Source organism: Dryobates pubescens, chromosome 31, assembly GCF_014839835.1.
Source record: "Dryobates pubescens isolate bDryPub1 chromosome 31, bDryPub1.pri, whole genome shotgun sequence".
Classification (NCBI taxonomy): domain Eukaryota; kingdom Metazoa; phylum Chordata; class Aves; order Piciformes; family Picidae; genus Dryobates; species Dryobates pubescens.
This window is the reverse complement of record NC_071642.1, coordinates 7,383,711-7,402,017: the sequence shown is the minus strand read 5'-3', so window position 1 is coordinate 7,402,017 and position 18,307 is coordinate 7,383,711. Positions and strand designations below refer to the sequence as shown.

At 57.1% G+C, this 18,307-nt stretch overlaps 2 protein-coding genes across 2 annotated transcripts in view; both read left to right on the top strand.

The window, feature by feature from the left end:
• The window catches only part of CDS2 (CDP-diacylglycerol synthase 2), a 28,329-nt gene extending 14,449 nt beyond the window's left edge, over positions 1–13,880 (top strand). The window contains exons 2-13 of the mRNA XM_054174984.1: positions 2,617–2,759; positions 3,627–3,723; positions 4,129–4,226; positions 5,496–5,635; positions 6,519–6,577; positions 7,733–7,815; positions 8,262–8,349; positions 8,724–8,792; positions 9,700–9,852; positions 10,769–10,888; positions 11,527–11,630; positions 13,472–13,880. Coding sequence (XP_054030959.1) covers positions 2,617–2,759; positions 3,627–3,723; positions 4,129–4,226; positions 5,496–5,635; positions 6,519–6,577; positions 7,733–7,815; positions 8,262–8,349; positions 8,724–8,792; positions 9,700–9,852; positions 10,769–10,888; positions 11,527–11,630; positions 13,472–13,601 — 1,284 coding nt within the window. The 3' untranslated portion in view covers positions 13,602–13,880. The remainder of the gene's footprint in view (positions 1–2,616; positions 2,760–3,626; positions 3,724–4,128; positions 4,227–5,495; positions 5,636–6,518; positions 6,578–7,732; positions 7,816–8,261; positions 8,350–8,723; positions 8,793–9,699; positions 9,853–10,768; positions 10,889–11,526; positions 11,631–13,471) is intronic.
• Positions 13,881–15,421: 1,541 nt separating this feature from the next.
• Positions 15,422–18,307, top strand: part of ARHGAP25 (Rho GTPase activating protein 25) — a 36,148-nt gene continuing 33,262 nt past the window's right edge. Inside the window, exon 1 of the mRNA XM_054174898.1 lies at positions 15,422–15,485. Within this exon, the coding sequence (XP_054030873.1) occupies positions 15,422–15,485 (64 nt within the window). The remainder of the gene's footprint in view (positions 15,486–18,307) is intronic.

Genomic DNA, 18,307 nt, shown 5'->3' with positions numbered 1-18,307 from the left:
CCAGCTCAAAGCCAGTGTTCCTCATCCTGCCACTCCAAGCCCTTATCCAAAGTCCCTCCCCAGCTCTCCTGGAGCCCTTCAGGTACTGGAAGTTGTGTTTCACTGTCAGTTCCCCAACCCTCTGTGGGTGTTGAGTTTTCCTTTCCTCTTCCTTCCCAGCTGCTGGGGATGGAAAGAAGGGAGCAAGTGAGGAGGAGGAGGAGGTGCTGCAGGGTGTGAGGCTGCTGCTTCCCTTGTCCCAGGAAGTCCTCTCTGCCAGCTCCAGGCTATTTTGAGCTGCCTCCACCTGATGGTGCCTGGCTGTCCTGGTTTGTTTTAAGAACCTGGCCTGCAGCCACTGACAGATCACAGCCAGGGCAGTAATTATCTCTTCCTGCCTTAACCTAAGAGCTGCTCAGGTCTTACAGTGGACTCCAAACCCCTCTCCATCTGCTTGCAGCAAACCAGCCCCAGCAGATGCTTGTCTTGGTGGGGGTCCCCCTCTCTGAGCACTTCCTGGGAGGCCAAAGGGATGAAGCCACTTTGTTTGCAAAGCTCCCAGCCCTCTTGGCTCCCTCCTTGCTTCTCCTGCACACACAATCTCTTTCCCAGGAGTTTGAAAGAAGCCCAGGGGCAGAAAGTGAGGGCAGGGGCTCTGCCATGCCTGCTGCAGGAGTGCTCCCCAGGGAGCAGCCTTCTGCTGCCTTGCTGCAAGGACTGAGGAGCAGGATGCAGTTCTGCTGCTGAGCTGAGGGAGGGGCAAGGGGATACAAACTGCAACCCAGGAGGTTCCTCCTGAAGGTGAGGAGAAACTCCTCATCCCTGGAGGTGGTAACACCTCCTCTGCTCTGCCCTGGTGAGGCTGCAGCTGAAATACAGGACCCAGTTCTGGGCTCCAGCTGCAGAGGGACAGGGAAGTGCTGGAGAGAGTCCAGGGCAGGCTGGGAAGCTGCTGAGGGGCCTGGAGCAGCTCTGGGAGCAGCAAAGGCTGAGAGCCCTGGGGCTGAGAGCCTGCAGAAGAGCAGCCCCAGAGGGCAGCTGAGCAATGCTCAGCAAGAGCTGAAGGAGCTGTAGGGGGCAAGAGGCTGGGGCCAGACTCTGCTGAGTGGTGCCCAGGGACAGCACAAGGGGCAAGGGGCACAAAGTGGCACCCAGGAGGTTCCACCTGAAGAGAAGGAGAAAGTAGTTTGTTGTGAGGGTGCTGGAGGCCTGGAGCAGGCTGCCCAGAGAGGTTGTGGAGTCTCCTGGTGTGGAGAGCTTCCAACCCCCCCTGGGCACTGTGCTGCTGGGCAAGCTGCTGGGGGTGCCCTGCTGGAGCAGGGGGGTGGACTGGGTGAGCTCCAGAGCTCCCTTCCAACCATGCTGGGATTCTGGGATTCTGTGAAGTGTGAATTTTTCCTCTGTTCAGGAGCTGGCCCAGAGGAACACTGAACTGGGGAGAAGGTGTGGGGGTGCCAGGAGCTCATCTGTAGTCCTTTTTCTGGCCTTCAGCCCCCCCCTGCCTTGCCTGTATTTGTTTACCCCTGAGCACAGGACTCTGCTCAGTGCTGGAGCAGCCCAAGGGGTGGACTCTGCTCTGAGCCCAGTGCTGGAGCAGTCCCAGGGGTGGGGAGGGTATTTCTTCCCAGAACATCAGCCTTGTCCTGTGGCCAAGGAGGATGGCTGGGCCTGAGTGATAAGCTCTGCTCTTCCTCTCCAGCTTGTCTGAGGAGATGGTTGTGGTGCCCAACAGTGAGGTCAGCACTTGAGAAGCCTGTCTGGAAGCCTTGAGCTCGTCCACTTTCTTCCTGTCTAATTTGGGCAGTGCTGCATACTTGGAGCCCTGCCTGGGGACTGGAGAGCTTGTGAAAATTCCTGCTAACAAGCCTGTGGCCCTGCAGCACTCACTTGGTGCACTTGGAGACACTCAGTAATCAACTGTGAGGCCTCCCTAGCAGACCCTTCGCTGTGGCTCCAGAGTAAAACCCTTCCTGTGGGTCACCTCAACCACTTCAGGTTGTTTGTCATGGGAATAAGCCTCTGTACCTCCCAGAATGGACAGGAATGGACCTGTTGGAATGGATTCAGAGGAGGCCCTGAAGATGATCAGAGGGCTGCAGAACCTCCCCTGTGGGGACAGGCTGAGGGAGTTGGGGTTGTTCAGCCTGGAGAAGAGAAGGCTTCAGGGAGACCTTAGAGCAGCCTTCCAGTACCTGAAGGGGGCTCCAGGAGAGCTGGGGAAGGACTTGTTACCAAGACATGGAGTGACAGGAGCAGGGGTGATGGCTTCAGACTGGAAGAAGTTGCACTGAGCTTGGACATGAAGAAGAAACTCTTCCCCATGAGGGCAGTGAGGCACTGGGGCAGGCTGCTCAGAGAAGTTGTGGAGGCTCCAAGCCTGGAGGGGTTGGAGGCCAGGTTGGATGGGGCCTGGAGCAGCCTGGGCTGGTGGGAGGTGTCCCTGCCCATGGCAGGGGGTTGGAACTGGATGATCTCTAAGGTCCCTTCCACCCCAACCCATTTGATGATTCCCTTGTGAATGCTTTCTTTTCCTCTTTCTCTCCTGCAGAAGCAGGCTGGTGGCAGGAGGGGACTGGTCTGAGCTCCTTCAGGGTGCCAGTGCTGTGCCTTCTAAAGATCTTTGTCCTCAACTTGCAGGAGTCAGAGTCTGAGAACAAGCTGGATGGAGAGACAGCCTCAGACAGTGAAAGCAAGTCTGAGTTTGGAGGCTCAGCCCCAGTGCCAACATCGGATGACACTCCAGAGGTCCTCAACAGAGCTCTCTCCAACCTGTCCTCAAGGTAGCACCCACTGGGCATCATGTCCCTCTGCTGCCAGGCCTCTGCATCCCCCCTGTGCTTCTCCTGGCCCAGCACTGGGTGCTGGGAGCCCAGTGAGCAGCTCTTGGAAGCTGTCCCTCGCCGGGGTGCAAGCAGAAGGTGGTCCTGAGGCCACAGGCAGCAGCAGCTGAGGGTGGAGGTGGTGAGGAGAGCAGTGCAGTGCTCAGGGCTGCTGTGTGTGGCAGAGGAGCACTGCAGGAGGGCTGCCTCACAGCTGAAGAGAGGCCTTGGATAGGGTTGCAGCCACTTGTGTTTAGCTCTGGGAGCAGCCCCTCTGGCAGCAGCCCTCAGCTGTGGTTTTGAAGCCCTGCTTTGACTTCTGCAGAAGTGCAGGAGGACAGCACAGTGCTGTGGCCAGGATTTAGGATGTTCTCTCCAGCCCAGGGGAGGAAGGAGCAGTGCTGGCTGCTGTGAGGGTGGGGGAGGCTCAGGGCAGGCTCTGTACAACACAGCAGGGCCCTTGTCTCCTCTGGCAAAGAGGAGGGGTAGTGGTCCCCATTCTGTGTGGAGCTGCCATGCAGCTTGTCCACGAGGTGGGCAGCCTGTGGCAGAGCAGGAACAGACACTCTGCTGTCCCATTTCAGTGCCCTTGGAGGTGCTCTGCCCTGCCAGTAGTGAGGTTCACAGCACAGCAGAGGCTGAGCTGAGCCAGAGCTTGGCAGCTCTTGCAAGCAGACCTTCATCAGTGGAGCAAGGTCTCTCTGCAGCTCTGGAAGGAACCTTGGGGTCTGCAGAGCTCAGCTTCCTTCCTGTGATGCTGAGGCAGCAGAAGTGCTGTCCTGCTGCCTTGCTTTGTTTGGACTTTCTCTGCATTTTTTTTCCTCCTAGATGGAAGAACTGGTGGGTGAGAGGCATCCTCACACTGGCCATGATCACCTTCTTCTTCATCATCATCTACTTGGGACCCATGGTCTTAATGACAATAGTAAGTGAGGTGCCCCAATGTTCAGAGTGGGAGAAGGGAAGGAAGGCTCCTGGGAGTGTTGCTGGAGTGGGCAGCTCGGAGCCTCACGGTTCAGAGGTTCTTCCTCAGCTTGCTGGATCTCTGTGTCCATGGAGGAACCCTGGAAGGAGTCTGTGACCACCAGCCCTGCTGGTCAGCCTCTGGCTGTAATTGGAACTGAGACAAGAGGTTGTTGGAAACCTCCTGCAGGGAAAGGGGAAGGAAAACCAACATGGTGAGCTCCCCACGTTGGAGCAGGAGCCTCCTGCCAGGCTGAGGGTGACTGCTGAAGTATCTTTTGCTCTGCACATGCATGTTGTGTGTCTCCCTGGGGAGAGAGAGGATGCACCAGGCTGTGTTAGAGCTGCTGGGTGTGTGTCTGTGCAGGTCATGTGTGTCCAGATCAAATGCTTCCACGAGATCATCACCATTGGCTATAACGTGTACCACTCCTACGACCTGCCCTGGTTCAGGACACTCAGCTGGTGAGTAAGGAGCTCCTGCCTCTGCCCAGGCCTCTGTGCCCCAGGCATGCTGCTTCTCACTGCACACAGGGACCAAGGGCATCATCTGGCTGCCTCCAGACCACACAGCCTGGGATTGCTCTGCGCTGTTCAGCCTGGAGAAGAGAAGGCTCCAGGGAGACCTTAGAGCAGCCTTCCAGTAGCTGAAGGAGCTCCAGGGATGCTGAGGAGGACTTTTGACAAGGGCTGGGAGTGCCAGGATGAGGAACAATGGCTTTGAGCTGGGAGAGGGGAGATGGAGACTGGAGATGAGGGAGAAATTCTTGAGAGTGGTGGCAGGGGAGAGCTTGGCATAGGTTGCCCAGGGAGGCTGTGGCTGCCTCCTTCCTGGAGGTGTTCAAGGCCAGGCCAAGCAAGCTGGGCTGGTGGGAGGTGTCCCTGTCCATGGCAGGGGTTTGGCACTGGATGACCTCCAAGTGAAGCCATTCTATCATTCTGTGACTGTGTGTAGATGAAAAGCCCTCCCAGTTCTTGAGAGGTCAGTATCTTGGAATCACAGAATTGTTCTGGTTAGAAGAGTCCTCCAAGGTCACCACCATGGCCCCAAGTGCCATGGCCACAGGGTTCTGGAACACCTCCAGGCATGGGGACTCCACCACCTCCCTGGGCAGCCTGAGCCAATCCCTGACCACTCTTGCAGCAAAGAAATCTTTCCTCATCTCCAACCTCAGCCTCCCCTGGCACAATTCCAGGCCATTTCCTTTCCTTCTATCACCAGAGACTAGGGAGAAGAGCCCAATCCCCACCTGGGTCCAGCCTCCTTTCAGGGAGCTGTAGAGAGCCAGAGGTCTCCCCTCAGCCTCCTCTTCTCCAGGCTGAACACCCCCAGCTCCCTCAGCTGCTCCTCCCCAGCCCTGCTCTCCAGACCCTCCCCCACCTTCCTTGCCCTTCTCTGGCCCTGCTCCAGCCCTCAAAGTCCTCCTGGCAGTGAGGAGCCCAACCCTGAGCCCAGCCCTCAAGCTGTGGCCTCCCCAGTGCCCAGCCCAGGGGCACCATCCTGCCCTGCTCCTGCTGCCCACACCACTGCTGCTCCAGGCCAGGCTGCTGCTGCCCTTCTTGGTTTCCATGAAGTTGTCATTTCTCAGCTGGGGGCAGTAAAGTTCTGTCACTTGCAGAGAGCCTCCTGCTGTGTGGCAGAGCAGTGTTGGCTCCTCAGGGGTCAGTCACTTGCTGTGACTCTCCAGAAGCCTTTTCAGGGTTCCTGCTAATGAGCATCTGCCTTCTCCACAGGTACTTCCTGCTCTGTGCCAACTACTTCTTCTATGGAGAGACTGTGACAGATTATTTCTTCACCCTGGTGCAGAGGGAGGAGCCCCTGAGGATCCTCAGCAAATATCACCGCTTCATTTCCTTCGCCCTCTACTTGACAGGTAGAGACCACCCTGGGCACTCTTGGCTGGGCTGGTGGGAAGGGATCTCCTTCAGCTGCTCTTCTCCTGAGCCTTGTGGCCAAAGCACTATCCATAGAGGATTCCCTCTGCAACCTGGCTGCATGGTTTGGGCAGTGCTGGTAAATCTCTTGGGTGAGGCCCTCCCATAATCTGTATGGGGCAGCCAGGGTTGGTGGTTCACCTCCAATCCTGCCTCCAGCTCTGGGGTCCCCAGCAGAAGGAGGACACAGAGCTGCTGGAGGGAGGCCAGAGGAGGCCACAAAGATGCTCCAAGGGCTGGAGCAGCTCTGCTGTGAGCACAGGCTGAGGGAGCTGGGGCTGTGCAGCCTGCAGAGGAGAAGGCTCCAGGGGGACCTCAGAGCTGCCTGCCAGGACCTGAAGGGATCCTGCAGGAAGGCTGCAGAGAGACTTTTGCTGAGGGTGCCTAGAGCCAGGCCAAGGGGGAATGGTTTGAAGGTGAGGCAGAGCAGAGTTAGAGTGGAGCTGAGGAAGAAGTTCTTCAGTGTGAGGGTGGTGAGAGCCTGGCCCAGGCTGCCCAGGGAGGCTGTGGCTGCCTCCTGCCTGGGGGTGTTGAAGGCCAGGCTGGATGAGGCCTTGAGCAGCTGTGTCTGGCTGAGAGCTGTCCCTGCCCATGGCAGGGGGGTTGGAGTGGATGACCTCTGAGGTCCCTTCCAACCTGAGCCATGCTGGGATTCCCCTCTCCAAGTGTTCCCTGGAGGCAGTGGTGTTTTGTGGCTCCACAGGCAGTGTTTTCTCAATCTGCTTTGCTGCTTTACTCAGGTGAAGTCCTGGGGAGCTCTGCAGCATTTCCCACTGCTGCAGATCCATTTCCAGCATTCCCTTCTCCTCTCTCTCTCTCCAGGTTTCTGCATGTTTGTCCTGAGCCTGGTGAAGAAGCACTATCGCCTCCAGTTCTACATGGTAGGTGCAATGCAAGGCCTGGCTGCTCCCAGCTGGAGGCAGAAGGAATAATGAAGGCTGCTTGGAAATGTTGTGCAGAGGGCAAAGTGTCAGGGGCAGCTTCTCTGCTGGCTTTGTGCTCATGCTGCCTGGCAGCAAAGTGCCTGTGGGCAGAGTGGGCTCTTAGCGAGCTGGCTCTGCCTGACCCTCCCTGCAGGCAGGGATCATCTTCTCTCTGCTTTGTGGAAGCTCTTCAGAAACCTTCTGCAAGCTGAGAGGAGGGCACCAAGCTCTCCTCAGCCCTTGTTCTGAGGGCAGATCACCAGCAGGGTTAATTGGCTCTGTCCCCTGTTCCCAGGTGTCAGTAAGACCCTGCTTTCCAGCAGGCAGCACACAGAGCCTGGCTAGCTCTCAGTCTTCTCCTCCTCTGCCAGAGTCAGAAGGCTGAGGGGGGTGGATGAAAATCTTTACAGTGAGGGTGGGGAGACACTGGAACAGGCTGCCCAGGGAGGTTGTTGGTGCCTCCTGCCTGGGGGCGTTCAAGGCCAGGCTGGGTGAGGCCCTGAGCAAGCTGGGCTGGTGGGAGGTGTCCCTGCACATGGCAGGGGGTTGGAACTGGCTGAGCTTTGAGGTCCCTTCCAACCCAACCCAGACAGTGACTGCTGCAGATGTGTGGGATAGGGATGGGCTGAAAACAGTTGAAGCCACATTGACATTGGAACCCAGGAGGTTCTACCTTGACATAAGGAGAAACTTGTGCTGGAGGCCTGGAGCAGGCTGCCCAGAGAGGTGGTGGAGTCTCCTGTGGAGAGCTTCCAACCCCTCCTGGATGAGTTCCTGTGTGAGCTGCCCCAGGTGACCCTGCTTTGGCAGGGGGGGTGGACTCAGAGCTCTCCAGAGGTCCCTTCCAACCACTTACATTCAATGATTTCTCTGATTTCTAAGTCTCCCCAGTGGAGGTCACCTCTGGGCTTGAGCAGAACAAGCCCAAAAATGACTGCTGCTGACTGCTCCCTGCCCTTCCTCTCTCCCTCTTTGTAATGAGGGAGTGCCCTACTGCAGGAGCCTTCCAGGGGCTGGGGGGGAGCTTCTGCTTGCTGCCAGAGCTGCCTGTGGGCAGGGTGGGCTGCCTGCTGCCTGTGGGCAGGGTGGGCTTCATGCTGTCTTCTCTTGCAGTTCGGCTGGACCCACGTGACGCTGCTGATTGTGGTCACCCAGTCACACCTCATCATTCACAACCTCTTTGAAGGGATGATCTGGTGAGTTGCTGTGGTGGGTTACAGAAGAGCAGCCCCAGAGGGGAGCTGAGCAATGCTCAGCAAGAGCTAAAGGAGCTGGGGGGAGGCAAGAAGCTGGGGCCAGACTGCCGAGTGGTGCCCAGGGACAGCACAAGGGGCAGGGGGCACAAAGTGGCACCCAGGAGGTTCCACCTGAAGAGGAGGAGAAAGTTGTTTGTTGTGAGGGTGCTGGAGGCCTGGAGGCCTGGAGCAGGCTGCCCAGAGAGGTTGTGGAGTCTCCTGGTGTGGAGAGCTTCCAATCCCCCCTGGGCATTGTGCTGCTGGGCAAGCTGCTGGGGGTGCCCTGCTGGAGCGGGGGGGGTTGGACTGGGTGAGCTCCAGAGCTCCCTTCCCATCCACACCCTGCTGGGAATCTTCTGTTGTCTGATCCTGGCACTCTGCAAAGGTTTGGTTCTTCTCCCATCTAGGTTCATTGTGCCAATCTCCTGTGTCATCTGCAATGACATCATGGCCTACATGTTTGGGTTCTTCTTCGGCCGCACGCCGCTCATCAAGGTGGGTGGCTCAAGCACCACCCAGTTTGGCTCCTTTGGGTCTCAGTCCTGTGTTCCCTCATCTCCACTTCTGTGGGTTGTGGTGGGGCTGAAGCAAACCTCCACACTCAGCTTGGTGCCTCCCAGTCTGGGAGGCTGTGAAGCCCAGCAAAGCATTTCACACAGCTGTCAGTGTCTGGGGGGTGGCCTCCATGATCTCCAGAGGTCCCTTCCCACCCCTGACATCCTCTGATCCTGTGTCAGCTTCTGACCCTGCTCTCCTTTGTTGGTCACTGGCACCAGTCTGTGTTTGCCTCAGCAGCTCCCAGGTGGGGAAGGGCAATGTGGGTGTGTGGAGAGGCCTGGTTGGTGATGACCTTCTCTCTCCTCTGGCAGCTGTCCCCAAAGAAGACCTGGGAGGGTTTCATTGGAGGATTCTTTGCCACTGTTCTGTTTGGATTGCTGGTGAGTGACAGCAGAGTGCTGCTGCTTTCCTTGGGCTTTGCCCTTCCTAGGGTAACAGCTTTGGGTCTAAAAAGTGCACTCAAGCTTCCAGCTTTCCCAGCTCTTGTCAGAGACTTCACACCTTCCATGGCTGTGTTCTGTGTACAGCTGTGCAGGTGGAGCAGAGATCTGGAGGAGGTTTTGTGTCCTCAGCCACTGTTCATTACAACAATCACCCTTGAAATGCTCTTCCTGCTGCTGCTGCTGGGTGAATGCTGTGCACCACTGCAAGGGCTGTGTGCAGAAATGGCCTCAAGCTGCACCAGGAGAGGTTTAGGTTGGACATTAGCAGAAACTTCTTGACTGGAAGGGTTCTTGAAGACTGGTCCAGACTGCCCAGGGAGGTGGTTGAATCCCCATCCCTGGAGGGGTTTCAGAGCCACAGAGCTGTGGTGCTGAGGGACAGGGTTTAGCCCCAGCCTCGGTAAAGTCTGAGAAAGGTTGGACTCAATGACTGTGATCGTTTGAGGCTGTGCCTTTAAGGAAGGGGCACACTGGCTAAACCCACCACAATGACCTTAAAGGTCTTTTCCCCCCAAATGATTCTGTGATTCTAGTTCCCTCTTGGAACACTCTCATGTTTCTGGGGTGATCTCTGTGGCTGGTTGTTTCCATCCTCCCAGTCCCAGCCTGTCCCTGTGGGGCTCAGCTGCCTGCCTGCAGAGCAGAGCCACTGAGCGAAGCAAAATGCTTCCTCTGCCTTTAGCCCATTACTGCTTCTCAGGAGAGTAATCTTCTTAATGAGGCTTGGGAGGGTGGCTCCTCTCTCCTTGAGTGGCCTTTTCCCTTCAGGCTGGCTCTGCTGTACTGCTCAGGATAGGTTGACTCTGCTTCCCCCTGCTGCCTCTCCTCTGCTCTCTCCTTGCAGCTGTCCTATGTCATGTCTGGGTACCGCTGCTTCACCTGCCCGGTGGAGTTCAACAACGACACCAACAGCTTCACCGTGGACTGTGAGCCCTCTGAGCTCTTCCAGCTGCAGGAGTACAACATCCCCCTGGTGCTGCAGTCCGTGGTGGGCTGGGTAGGCCTCTTCCCTCTCTATTGGACCTTATTTGTTGGGATGGGAATGCTAAGGACAGAGCTCAGGGCTTTATTTCGATGGCTTTTGAAGGAACATGCTGAGGGGTGATGGTGCAGCTGTAGAGAGGAGGAATCTGGTGGTGCTCCGTGGTGGTTGAAGGCCCAAAGGAGTTGTCCCCAAGACTGGTGGGATATTAACTGACTTGAAGGCCTGTGGCAACCTGGGCTCCATCCAAAGCAGCATGGCCAGCAGGTGGAGAGAGGGCATCCTGCCCCTCTGCTCTGCTCTGGGGAGACTCCACCTGCAGGGCTGTGTCCAGCTATGGGACCCCCAACACCAGAGAGACCCTGAGCTGATGGAGAGGGTCCAGAGGAGGTCACAAAGATGATCAGAGGGCAGGAGAACTGCTGCTATGGGGACAGGCTGGGGGAATTGGGACAAAGAAAGGCTCCAGGGAGACCTTGGAGCTGCATTTCAGTATCTGCAGGGGAGCTACAGGCAGGCTGGGGAGGGACTGTTCAGAAGGGCCTGTGGGGGTAGGCTGAGAGGCAGTGGTTTGAAACTGGAGCAGGGCAGAGTTAGGTTGGACATCAGGAGGAAGTTCTGCACCATGAGGGTAGTGAGCCATTGGGACAGGCTGCCCAGGGAGGTGGTTGAGTCCCCATCCCTGCAGACAGTCAAAGTCAGCCTTGCTGTGTCCCTGGGCAGCCTGCTCCAGCTGGAGCTGCCCCTGCTGCCTGCAGGGGGTTGGACGAGATGCCCTCGGAGGGTCCCTTCCAACCTGCTGCATTCTGTGAATGAGTGAATCTGTAAAAACCTCCTGAGCTGAAGCCTGGAGAGCAGAGAGAGAGGGGCAGGCAGTGGACATTGCTGTTCTCCTTGCAACTCCTTCCCTGCCCTGTGTTCCCCCCTGCAGAAGACCGTCCGGATGTATCCCTTCCAGATCCACAGCATCGCCCTCTCCACTTTTGCCTCCCTCATTGGGCCCTTTGGAGGCTTCTTTGCCAGTGGCTTTAAAAGGGCCTTCAAAATCAAGGTGAGGATGGGGAAGGTCATTTCACTCTTTGGAAATGTGGCAGTTCAAGGCTGGTGCCTAGAAAATGTTATTTTTAGGGGGGGGTGGTGTGGGTAATCTCAACCCACCACAAGAAAGCAGAGAGCGAGTGGTTGGTGGCACCTCAGCACTCCCTGTGCTCCAAGGAGTGGCAGGGAAGGGAGGGCAGCTGTGTTTGCTCACAGATCAAGTGCTGGAGCAGGTCCTGGTGGCTTTGATTGAATGGGAGGAGAGACCTTGAAGTGTCAGCTGTGACTTTCTAAGCCCTGCTTTGGGGCAGAACTTGAGGCAGAGGAAGAAAGGCCCAGTCAGGAAGTTTTGCAATCTGGGGCTTCCCCTGGGGTCTTGCAGGCTGGCATCAGTTGAGATGCCTTGGAAGGCAAGGCAGGGCTGCAGGAGACAAACATTAGCCTGCCCCAACCCTTGGGTGACAGATCTGAGCTAAGCCTCCATGGCCCTCAGGCGCTGGTAGCCTGCCTGGAGGAGAAACCAGGTAGAGACTCAGAGTCTTCTTAGCCTTGACTTTTGCCTCCTGGGAAGGATTAGAGCAGGGCTGTGGGGTGCAGGAGCAGGCAGAGGGGTTTGGAACCGCTCACTGCAGCCCCTGCTGCTGTGCACAGGACTTTGCCAACACCATCCCGGGGCACGGGGGCATCATGGATCGCTTCGACTGCCAGTACCTGATGGCCACCTTCGTCAACGTCTACATCGCGAGCTTCATCAGGTACTGCCGGCCCGGGGGCGCAGCCTGGGACGGGGCACAGCCTGGGACGGGGCACAGCTGGGTCAGCCCCTCAGAGGGGCATCTGGGAATAGAAACCAGAGGGGAGCTGGAGGCTGGAAGAATCAGAGAACTGGTTGGGTTGCCACAGCTTCCTAAGCTCAGGCAGCCCAGCGGCAGCCCAGCCCCACCACGGCCACCAGACCCCGGCCCCAGGGTTCTGGAACACCTCCAGGGATGGGGACTCCACCACCTCCCTGGGCAGCCTCTTCCAATCCCTACTCTTGCAGCAAAGCAATGTTTCCTCTTCTCCAGCCTGACCCTCCCCTGGCACAATTTCAGGCCTTTTCCTCTCCTTCTGTCACCTGAAGTGAGGGAGCAGAGCCCAACCCCCACCTGGCTCCAGCCTCCTGTCAGGGAGTTGTAGAGAGCCACAAGGTCTCCCCACAGCCTTCTCTCATCCATGCTCAACACCCCCCAGTTCCCTCAGCTGCTCCTCCCCAGCCCTGTTCCCCCAGACCCTCCCCCAGCTTCCTTGCCCTTCTCTGGCCCTGCTCCAGCCCTCAATGTCCTTCTGGGAGTGAGGAGCCCAACCCTGACCCCAGGATTCCAGGGGTGCCCTCAGCAGTGCCTGGGGGTAGGATCTTTGAGCAGGGTCATGCAGAGCTGGAAACACAGCCTCCCTCCTTTCCCAGTCCTCAATTATTCCAGTCCCTCTGAAACTCCCTCATGTCCCTTCTGCATCCCTGTGAATCCTGAGCAGGGTTCTCAGTGTCCAACCCACAGAAAAATCTTTCTTTGTAGCATTGCCAAGGGTCCTGCAGCCAGGCATGGGCAGGGAAGCCTGAGGGATGTACTGAAGGAGCTGAGGAGCTGCCTTGGTGTGGCTGCTTGGACTTCCTAGGCAGAGCATCTGCTGCTGAAGGAAGATGCACAACCCTCTGGACACAGAGGGGGCTGGAGGGTTGGTTTGGTTGTTGTTGCCAGTTGAGCATCCTGTGCCTTTGAATCCATTCCCTCAGCTCAAATGGAGTTAAGCTCCCTGGGCAGAGCTGGGGAACTGGCTGCTGCTTGGATGAAGCTGGGTTCCCAGTGATGGAGGTTTAGCAGCCTGACTCATGGATAACCACAGAGCCCTAGGATGGGTTGGGTTAAAGGGACCTCAAAGCTCAGCCAGTTCCAACCCCCTGCCATGGGCAGGGACACCTCCCACCAGCCCAGCTTGCTCAAGGCCTCATCCAGCCTGGCCTTGAACTCCTCCAGGGAGGAGACATCCACAGCCTCCCTGGGCAACCTGTGCCAGTGTCTCCCCACCCTCACTGCAAAGAATTTCTTCCTCATCTGCAGTCTAAATCTGCCCTCCTTGAGCTTCAACCCATTGTCCCTCATGCTGTCACTACAATCCCTTGTCAAAAATCCCTTCCCAGGAATCTTCCCCTCTAGCAAGCAGCACCCTGCAGTGCTGTTACCTTTTCATCTGTTCCTCATAGTCATTTTTCTGTGCCTCCATTTCTTTTCCTAGCTTCCAGAGAGGGGACAGCCACAGCCTCCCTGGGCAGCCTGTTCCACTGTCTCCCCTCTCTTACTCTGTAGAATGTCTTCCTCATCTGCAGTCTCCATCTCCCCTCTCCCAGCCCTAAGCCATTGTCCCTCGTCCTGGCACTCCCAGCCCTTATCCAAAGTCCCTCCCCAGCCCTCCTGGAGCCCCTTCAGGCACTGGAAGGCTGCTCTGAGCTCCCCTTGGACCCTCCTCTTCCCCAGGCTGAGCAGCCCCAACTCTCCCAGCCTTTCCCTGTAGCCAGACTTCTCCAGCACCTCTGACTGTGACGATTTTTGTCTTCCAGGGGTCCTAACCCAAGCAAACTGATCCAGCAGTTCTTAACCTTGAGGCCAGACCAGCAGCTGCACATCTTCAACACGCTCAAAGCACACCTGGTGGACAAGGGGGTGCTGGGCAGCCTGGAGGACGCATAGGCAGCTGGCTGAGGGATCAGGACTGAAAGCAGGCAAGCCTCCTGGAGGAACTTCCTGGCTTGCCTGATTTAAGACAATAACAAGGCCTCATTTCACTGTAACTTTTCTTCCTCTCTTGGTAAATGTTTGCATTTGTGTTGGGTTTTTTTCAACTATTTATAGAGCTTTGGTTCAAAGGAGCGAATCTGGGCTGGGTAGCTGGCAAGGAGGTGAGGTTTGGAAGGGCTGTTGGCTGAAGGAGGAGGTTGAAAGTGTCCTCCTGGTCTGTTCTGAACCTTGGTGGGGGGAGGGGGGAGGGCAGGTGGGCAGAGCTGGAGGTTCCCTCTCAGTGTCTGGGTGCACAGGGCACCGCCGCTGCCCTGCGTGGGGAGCTGCACGGCTGCCCTGGCCCTGGTGCCAGGCTGTGTGCACCATGGCAGCTCTGGGGACCATCATTTCCTCCCCTGGTAGATCTGACTGTGATGCTCCTTCCCCCAGGCAGCCACTCTGATGCCTGTGTGCAGCCTCCTTGCAGAGGCTCCGTGGGGTGGAGGAGGATCTTGTCCCGGTCCAGCCAGGCACCTGCGTCTCTGGGCCCTTGCTGGCTCTTGCAGTGCTTCTCCCGTTCCCTCCCCACCCCCCACCCCCTCCCAGCTGATCTTTTGGCAGATAAGAGCTGGATAATGAAATAACTAAACCAGAAATAGGCTGGGGACAAGGAGTGAAGGAGCTGGTGAGAATGTGGGAGGTTCAAAACCGACTCAAGTGGAGAGGTTTTAAAGAGCATGGAAGTTTCCTTGGGTAATTCCTGCCAAGCAAGAACCACCCTTGGAATAATTGGGTTCATTTTCTTCCTCCCCCCCCAACCCCAACCCCCAAATAACCATTAAGAAACCATCAAATAACCTTTGAGAAACACTGAACCACACTTGTTCATTTCTCCAGGGCTGGAAACCCCACACTGGGCTGTTTGAATGGATTTAGGGGGGGGAGGGGGAGGGAGCAGTTTCCAACGTTGGTTTCTTTGGCTGAAGGTTGCTGGGTGGGGGCTCCAGCCCCTCCCTTCCCCTCCCCTCCCCCCAGCTGGGTATTTTGTGGGTTTTCTTTTCTTTCAGGGATCATGTTTGTCACCTTGTTTGTTACTTGAGTTGTAGATGTCAGTGCTGCTGAGTTTGTCATGGTCTGTGTTGCATTTCACTCTGGGTTCTTGCACCTGCAGGCTCCTGTCCTGCTCTGCTTCCTGAATCTTGGTCATGATTAGTTTGTACTTAGAGAGCTGCAACTTCCCCCTCAGTCCTTTCCTTTGTCCTACTTTTGTATTATTTAAGAAGGAGAGCCCTCAAGATTGTAAAAGCTTTTCCCTTTTCCTTTTTGGTGATCAGATAGTGCAGAAGCTTCCCAAACACAAAGGTGACTCTGATTTTGCTTCCTTCCATAGTTTGTGCATGAGAGATTGAGAGAGAGAGAGAGAGAGAGAGAAACTTCATCTTGTTTTAACCTGGGGAACAAGTGACAGGGAAAGGCAACACAGAATGACAGAAGTGCTTTGCTGTTTTCAGCCACTTGCTGGCACTAACCTTGCACACAGACATGCTGCAAGCTAAGCATTGATGGAGAATAAACCACCTAAAAGCCATGCTCCAGGTTCTGCCCCTGCCACTGCTTCGTTCACCCCCAGCCAGCTGCAGTGCACCTCTGTAAATACCTTGGCAGCCCCCAGCCTCTCTCCTCCACAGCTGCAGCACTCCCTGCAGGGAGCTCTGCATCATCTTCCCCCTCCCCCCCCCCCAAACAGGACCCACAGAAGCAGAGGTTGTGGAGAGGAAGGCTCCCTTTGCACCATGTGTTTGCAGCTGGTGAAGTGGCTGGCAGCTGGCAGGAGCTGGGAGGCCACAACAGAGCCAGGTGAGGATTGCAGTTGGTTCGTGCCCCTGGTGTAGGCAGAGGCTTTCCTGGGCTAGCTGTGGAGACTGCTGCCCTCCAGTTTGCATTGAGCAGGGATTTATTTTCTGATGACTTAGAAGGTATTGGTCCCAGCCCCCTCATCTGAAAGCTGAAGGGGAGAGTTAAGCTGCTTTCTGTCGTGCCTGGAGAGTATTCAGTCTGCGTTGCATGGCAGTTCAGGTGGGCAAAGTGAGGGCTCCTGGCAAGGCACAGCCAGGCTGGGAACAGGTGTGGAAGTGCCAGGGGTTTGGGTAGTCCCTGAAGAGTAGTTTGCCCTGGGGGGTCAGACCAGCTTGGTGCTCTGCTGGATCCTCTCTGCCAACATCTGCCCAAGTCCCTCGCAGTGCATCGCTGGGTCCCGAGGCAGTCAGCAGGAGCAGCTGCAGCACTGATGAGCTTCAGTCAAGTGTTCTGCTCTGTGTAGCGAGACATTTCTCATCTGGGGGTCTTTAGCCTCCTGCTCCTCTTGGTTTAAGCCTTTTGCGCCTCTCGAGTTGTAGTTAGCATGGCACAGAACCCAGCTCGAAGCTTTGCCGCAAGCTGTGGGAGGTGCCCTGGGGCCGTTCGGAAGGTGTAGTGCTGGATGTGGACACTAGGGGGCGGCAGCAGCGTTTCCTGGCTGCCTGGGGCTGGGAGGGAAGCAGCAGGAGCAGTAACAGCAGCAGAGTCTCCTTGCTCCCCAGGGCTGGGAAAGCAGCAGCAGTACAGCAGCAGCAGTGTTTTGGGGCTGCCTGGGGCTGGGAGAGCAGCAACAGCAACAGCAGCAGCATTTTGTGGCTGCCTAGGGCTGGGAGAGCAGCAGCATTAGGAGCAGCAGCAGTGTTTTGTGGCTGCCTGGGGCTGGGAGAGCAGCAGCAGTGGCAGCAGCAGCGTTTTGTGGCTGCCTGGGGCTGGGAGAGCAGCAGCAGCAGCAGCAGCAGCGTTTTGTGGCTGCCTGGGGCTGGGAGAGCAGCAACAGCAGCAGCAGCAGCGTTTTGTGGCTGCCTGGGGCTGGGAGAGCAGCAGCAGCAGCAGCAGCAGCGTTTTGTGGCTGCCTGGGGCTGGGAGAGCAGCAGCAGCAGCAGCAGCAGCGTTTTGTGGCTGCCTGGGGCTGGGAGAGCAGCAGCAGCAGCAGCAGCAGCGTTTTGTGGCTGCTTGGGGCTGGGAGAGCAGCAACAGCAGCAGCAGCAGCGTTTTGTGGCTGCCTGGGGCTGGGAGAGCAGCAACAGCAGCAGCGTTTTGTGGCTGCCTAGGGCTGGGAGAGCAGCAACAGCAGCAGCAGCAGTGTTTTGTGGCTGCCTAGGGCTGGGAGAGCAGCAGCAGTGGCTGCAGCACCGCCTGTGGGTGGAGGCTTTCCTGAGCAGCTCGCAGCTGTAGGCTTCCTTTCCTCCCAGCAGTGCTGTCAAGGGGTAGACTTCTAAGCCACTTTTGATCCTGAAGGCTAAAGCTACGTGGAGAGGGTTTAGCATCCTGCAAACTGAACGGGAACAGAGCTTCCAGCTGAGAGAGAGGGGAGGGAGGGAGGGTCGGGTCGTGAAGGTTGTTTGTGAGCTGGAGAGCTGAAGCTGGTGAGGAAGGCTGCTGAGCACTGTGGCGTTTCCTCCCTTGGGCTGTGGGTGGCAACCCCACTTCTGCTGTGCTGGGCAGCTGAGTGGCAGTGTCTGCTGTCTGGGAGCATTTGATGGCTTGGCTCCATCAGCCCAGCCTCTGAGTGGCTTCTCTTTGCTGTAGATATTTCAAGTTAGACTTGGAAAGTTAAGAGGAACTGAAAAGCTGACGTCAGTGGCTTTGGCTGTCCTTAAGGGAGCCTTCTGTGATGCCCAGGGGCACAGAGCAGGACACACTGCACCTCCTTTCGTTGCTTGAAGCCTTGCAGAGCCTTGGTCGTGCTACAGCTCTCACATTCAGCAAGAACTGAGGTTTGGTGGGGGGCTGGCAGAGTCAGGGAGGCTGAGCTGCCCCCAGGGATGCCAAGGTAAGGCCATGAGGAGATGCTTCCAGCTGCAGGGCTGGAGCTCAGCATTGCACAGTGCTTGCAGTGGGCTCCATGACTGGAGATGTTCCTCCAGCTTTTGCCCAGCAAGAGGGAAATAACTGAGCCTGATCAGAGCAGCAGGGGTGAGGAGCTGTCAGCTGCTGTGTGCTTGGCCTGGGAGGAAGGGAGGAGCAGCGTTTGGCCAGCACGGAGCCTGCCAGGCTGCTGTGGGCTCCAGCTCTTCAGGAGTGATCTCTGCTCTTCCAGGTGCAGCAGGCAGGGAGGGAGGTGAGTGTGTGTCATGAGCAAGAGGGTGGCATGTGGCTGGAAAGCTGCTTCTGCCTCGGGGAGGCTGCCCTGCTGAGGTGACACTAAAGCTTGATGGCCTCTGTGTGCTGGGGGATGATGCTTTGGGTCACAGTCTGGGCAGGCATGGCTGGGCTGGGGCTGTGTGGGTGAACACTTGGCATGGGCTGAGAGGGATTTGCATCTCCAGGTCTGGTTGTAGCCCAGATCAGGTTGCAGATCACTGCAGTGCTCAGTGAGACATCACAGCCTGGGCTGTGCAGAGGGAAGATGTCCTGTGCTGACCAGCTCCTGCCGTGGAGATACTCCTCAGGGAATGGGGCAGCCATTCACCCTGTGGCTCCTGAAGTGGAAATCCTGCAGCATCAGCTGATGCTTGGCAGCAGGCTGTGAGGTGCTGGTAGCTTCCATTCCAAGGGTCTCCTGTTTCTGATGTGTGCAGCAGGTTCCCCCAAGCATGGCTGCAGAGAGAGTCCTGGCATCACTCCCTTCCCCTGCCTCCTCTGACCACCTCTGCATGGCA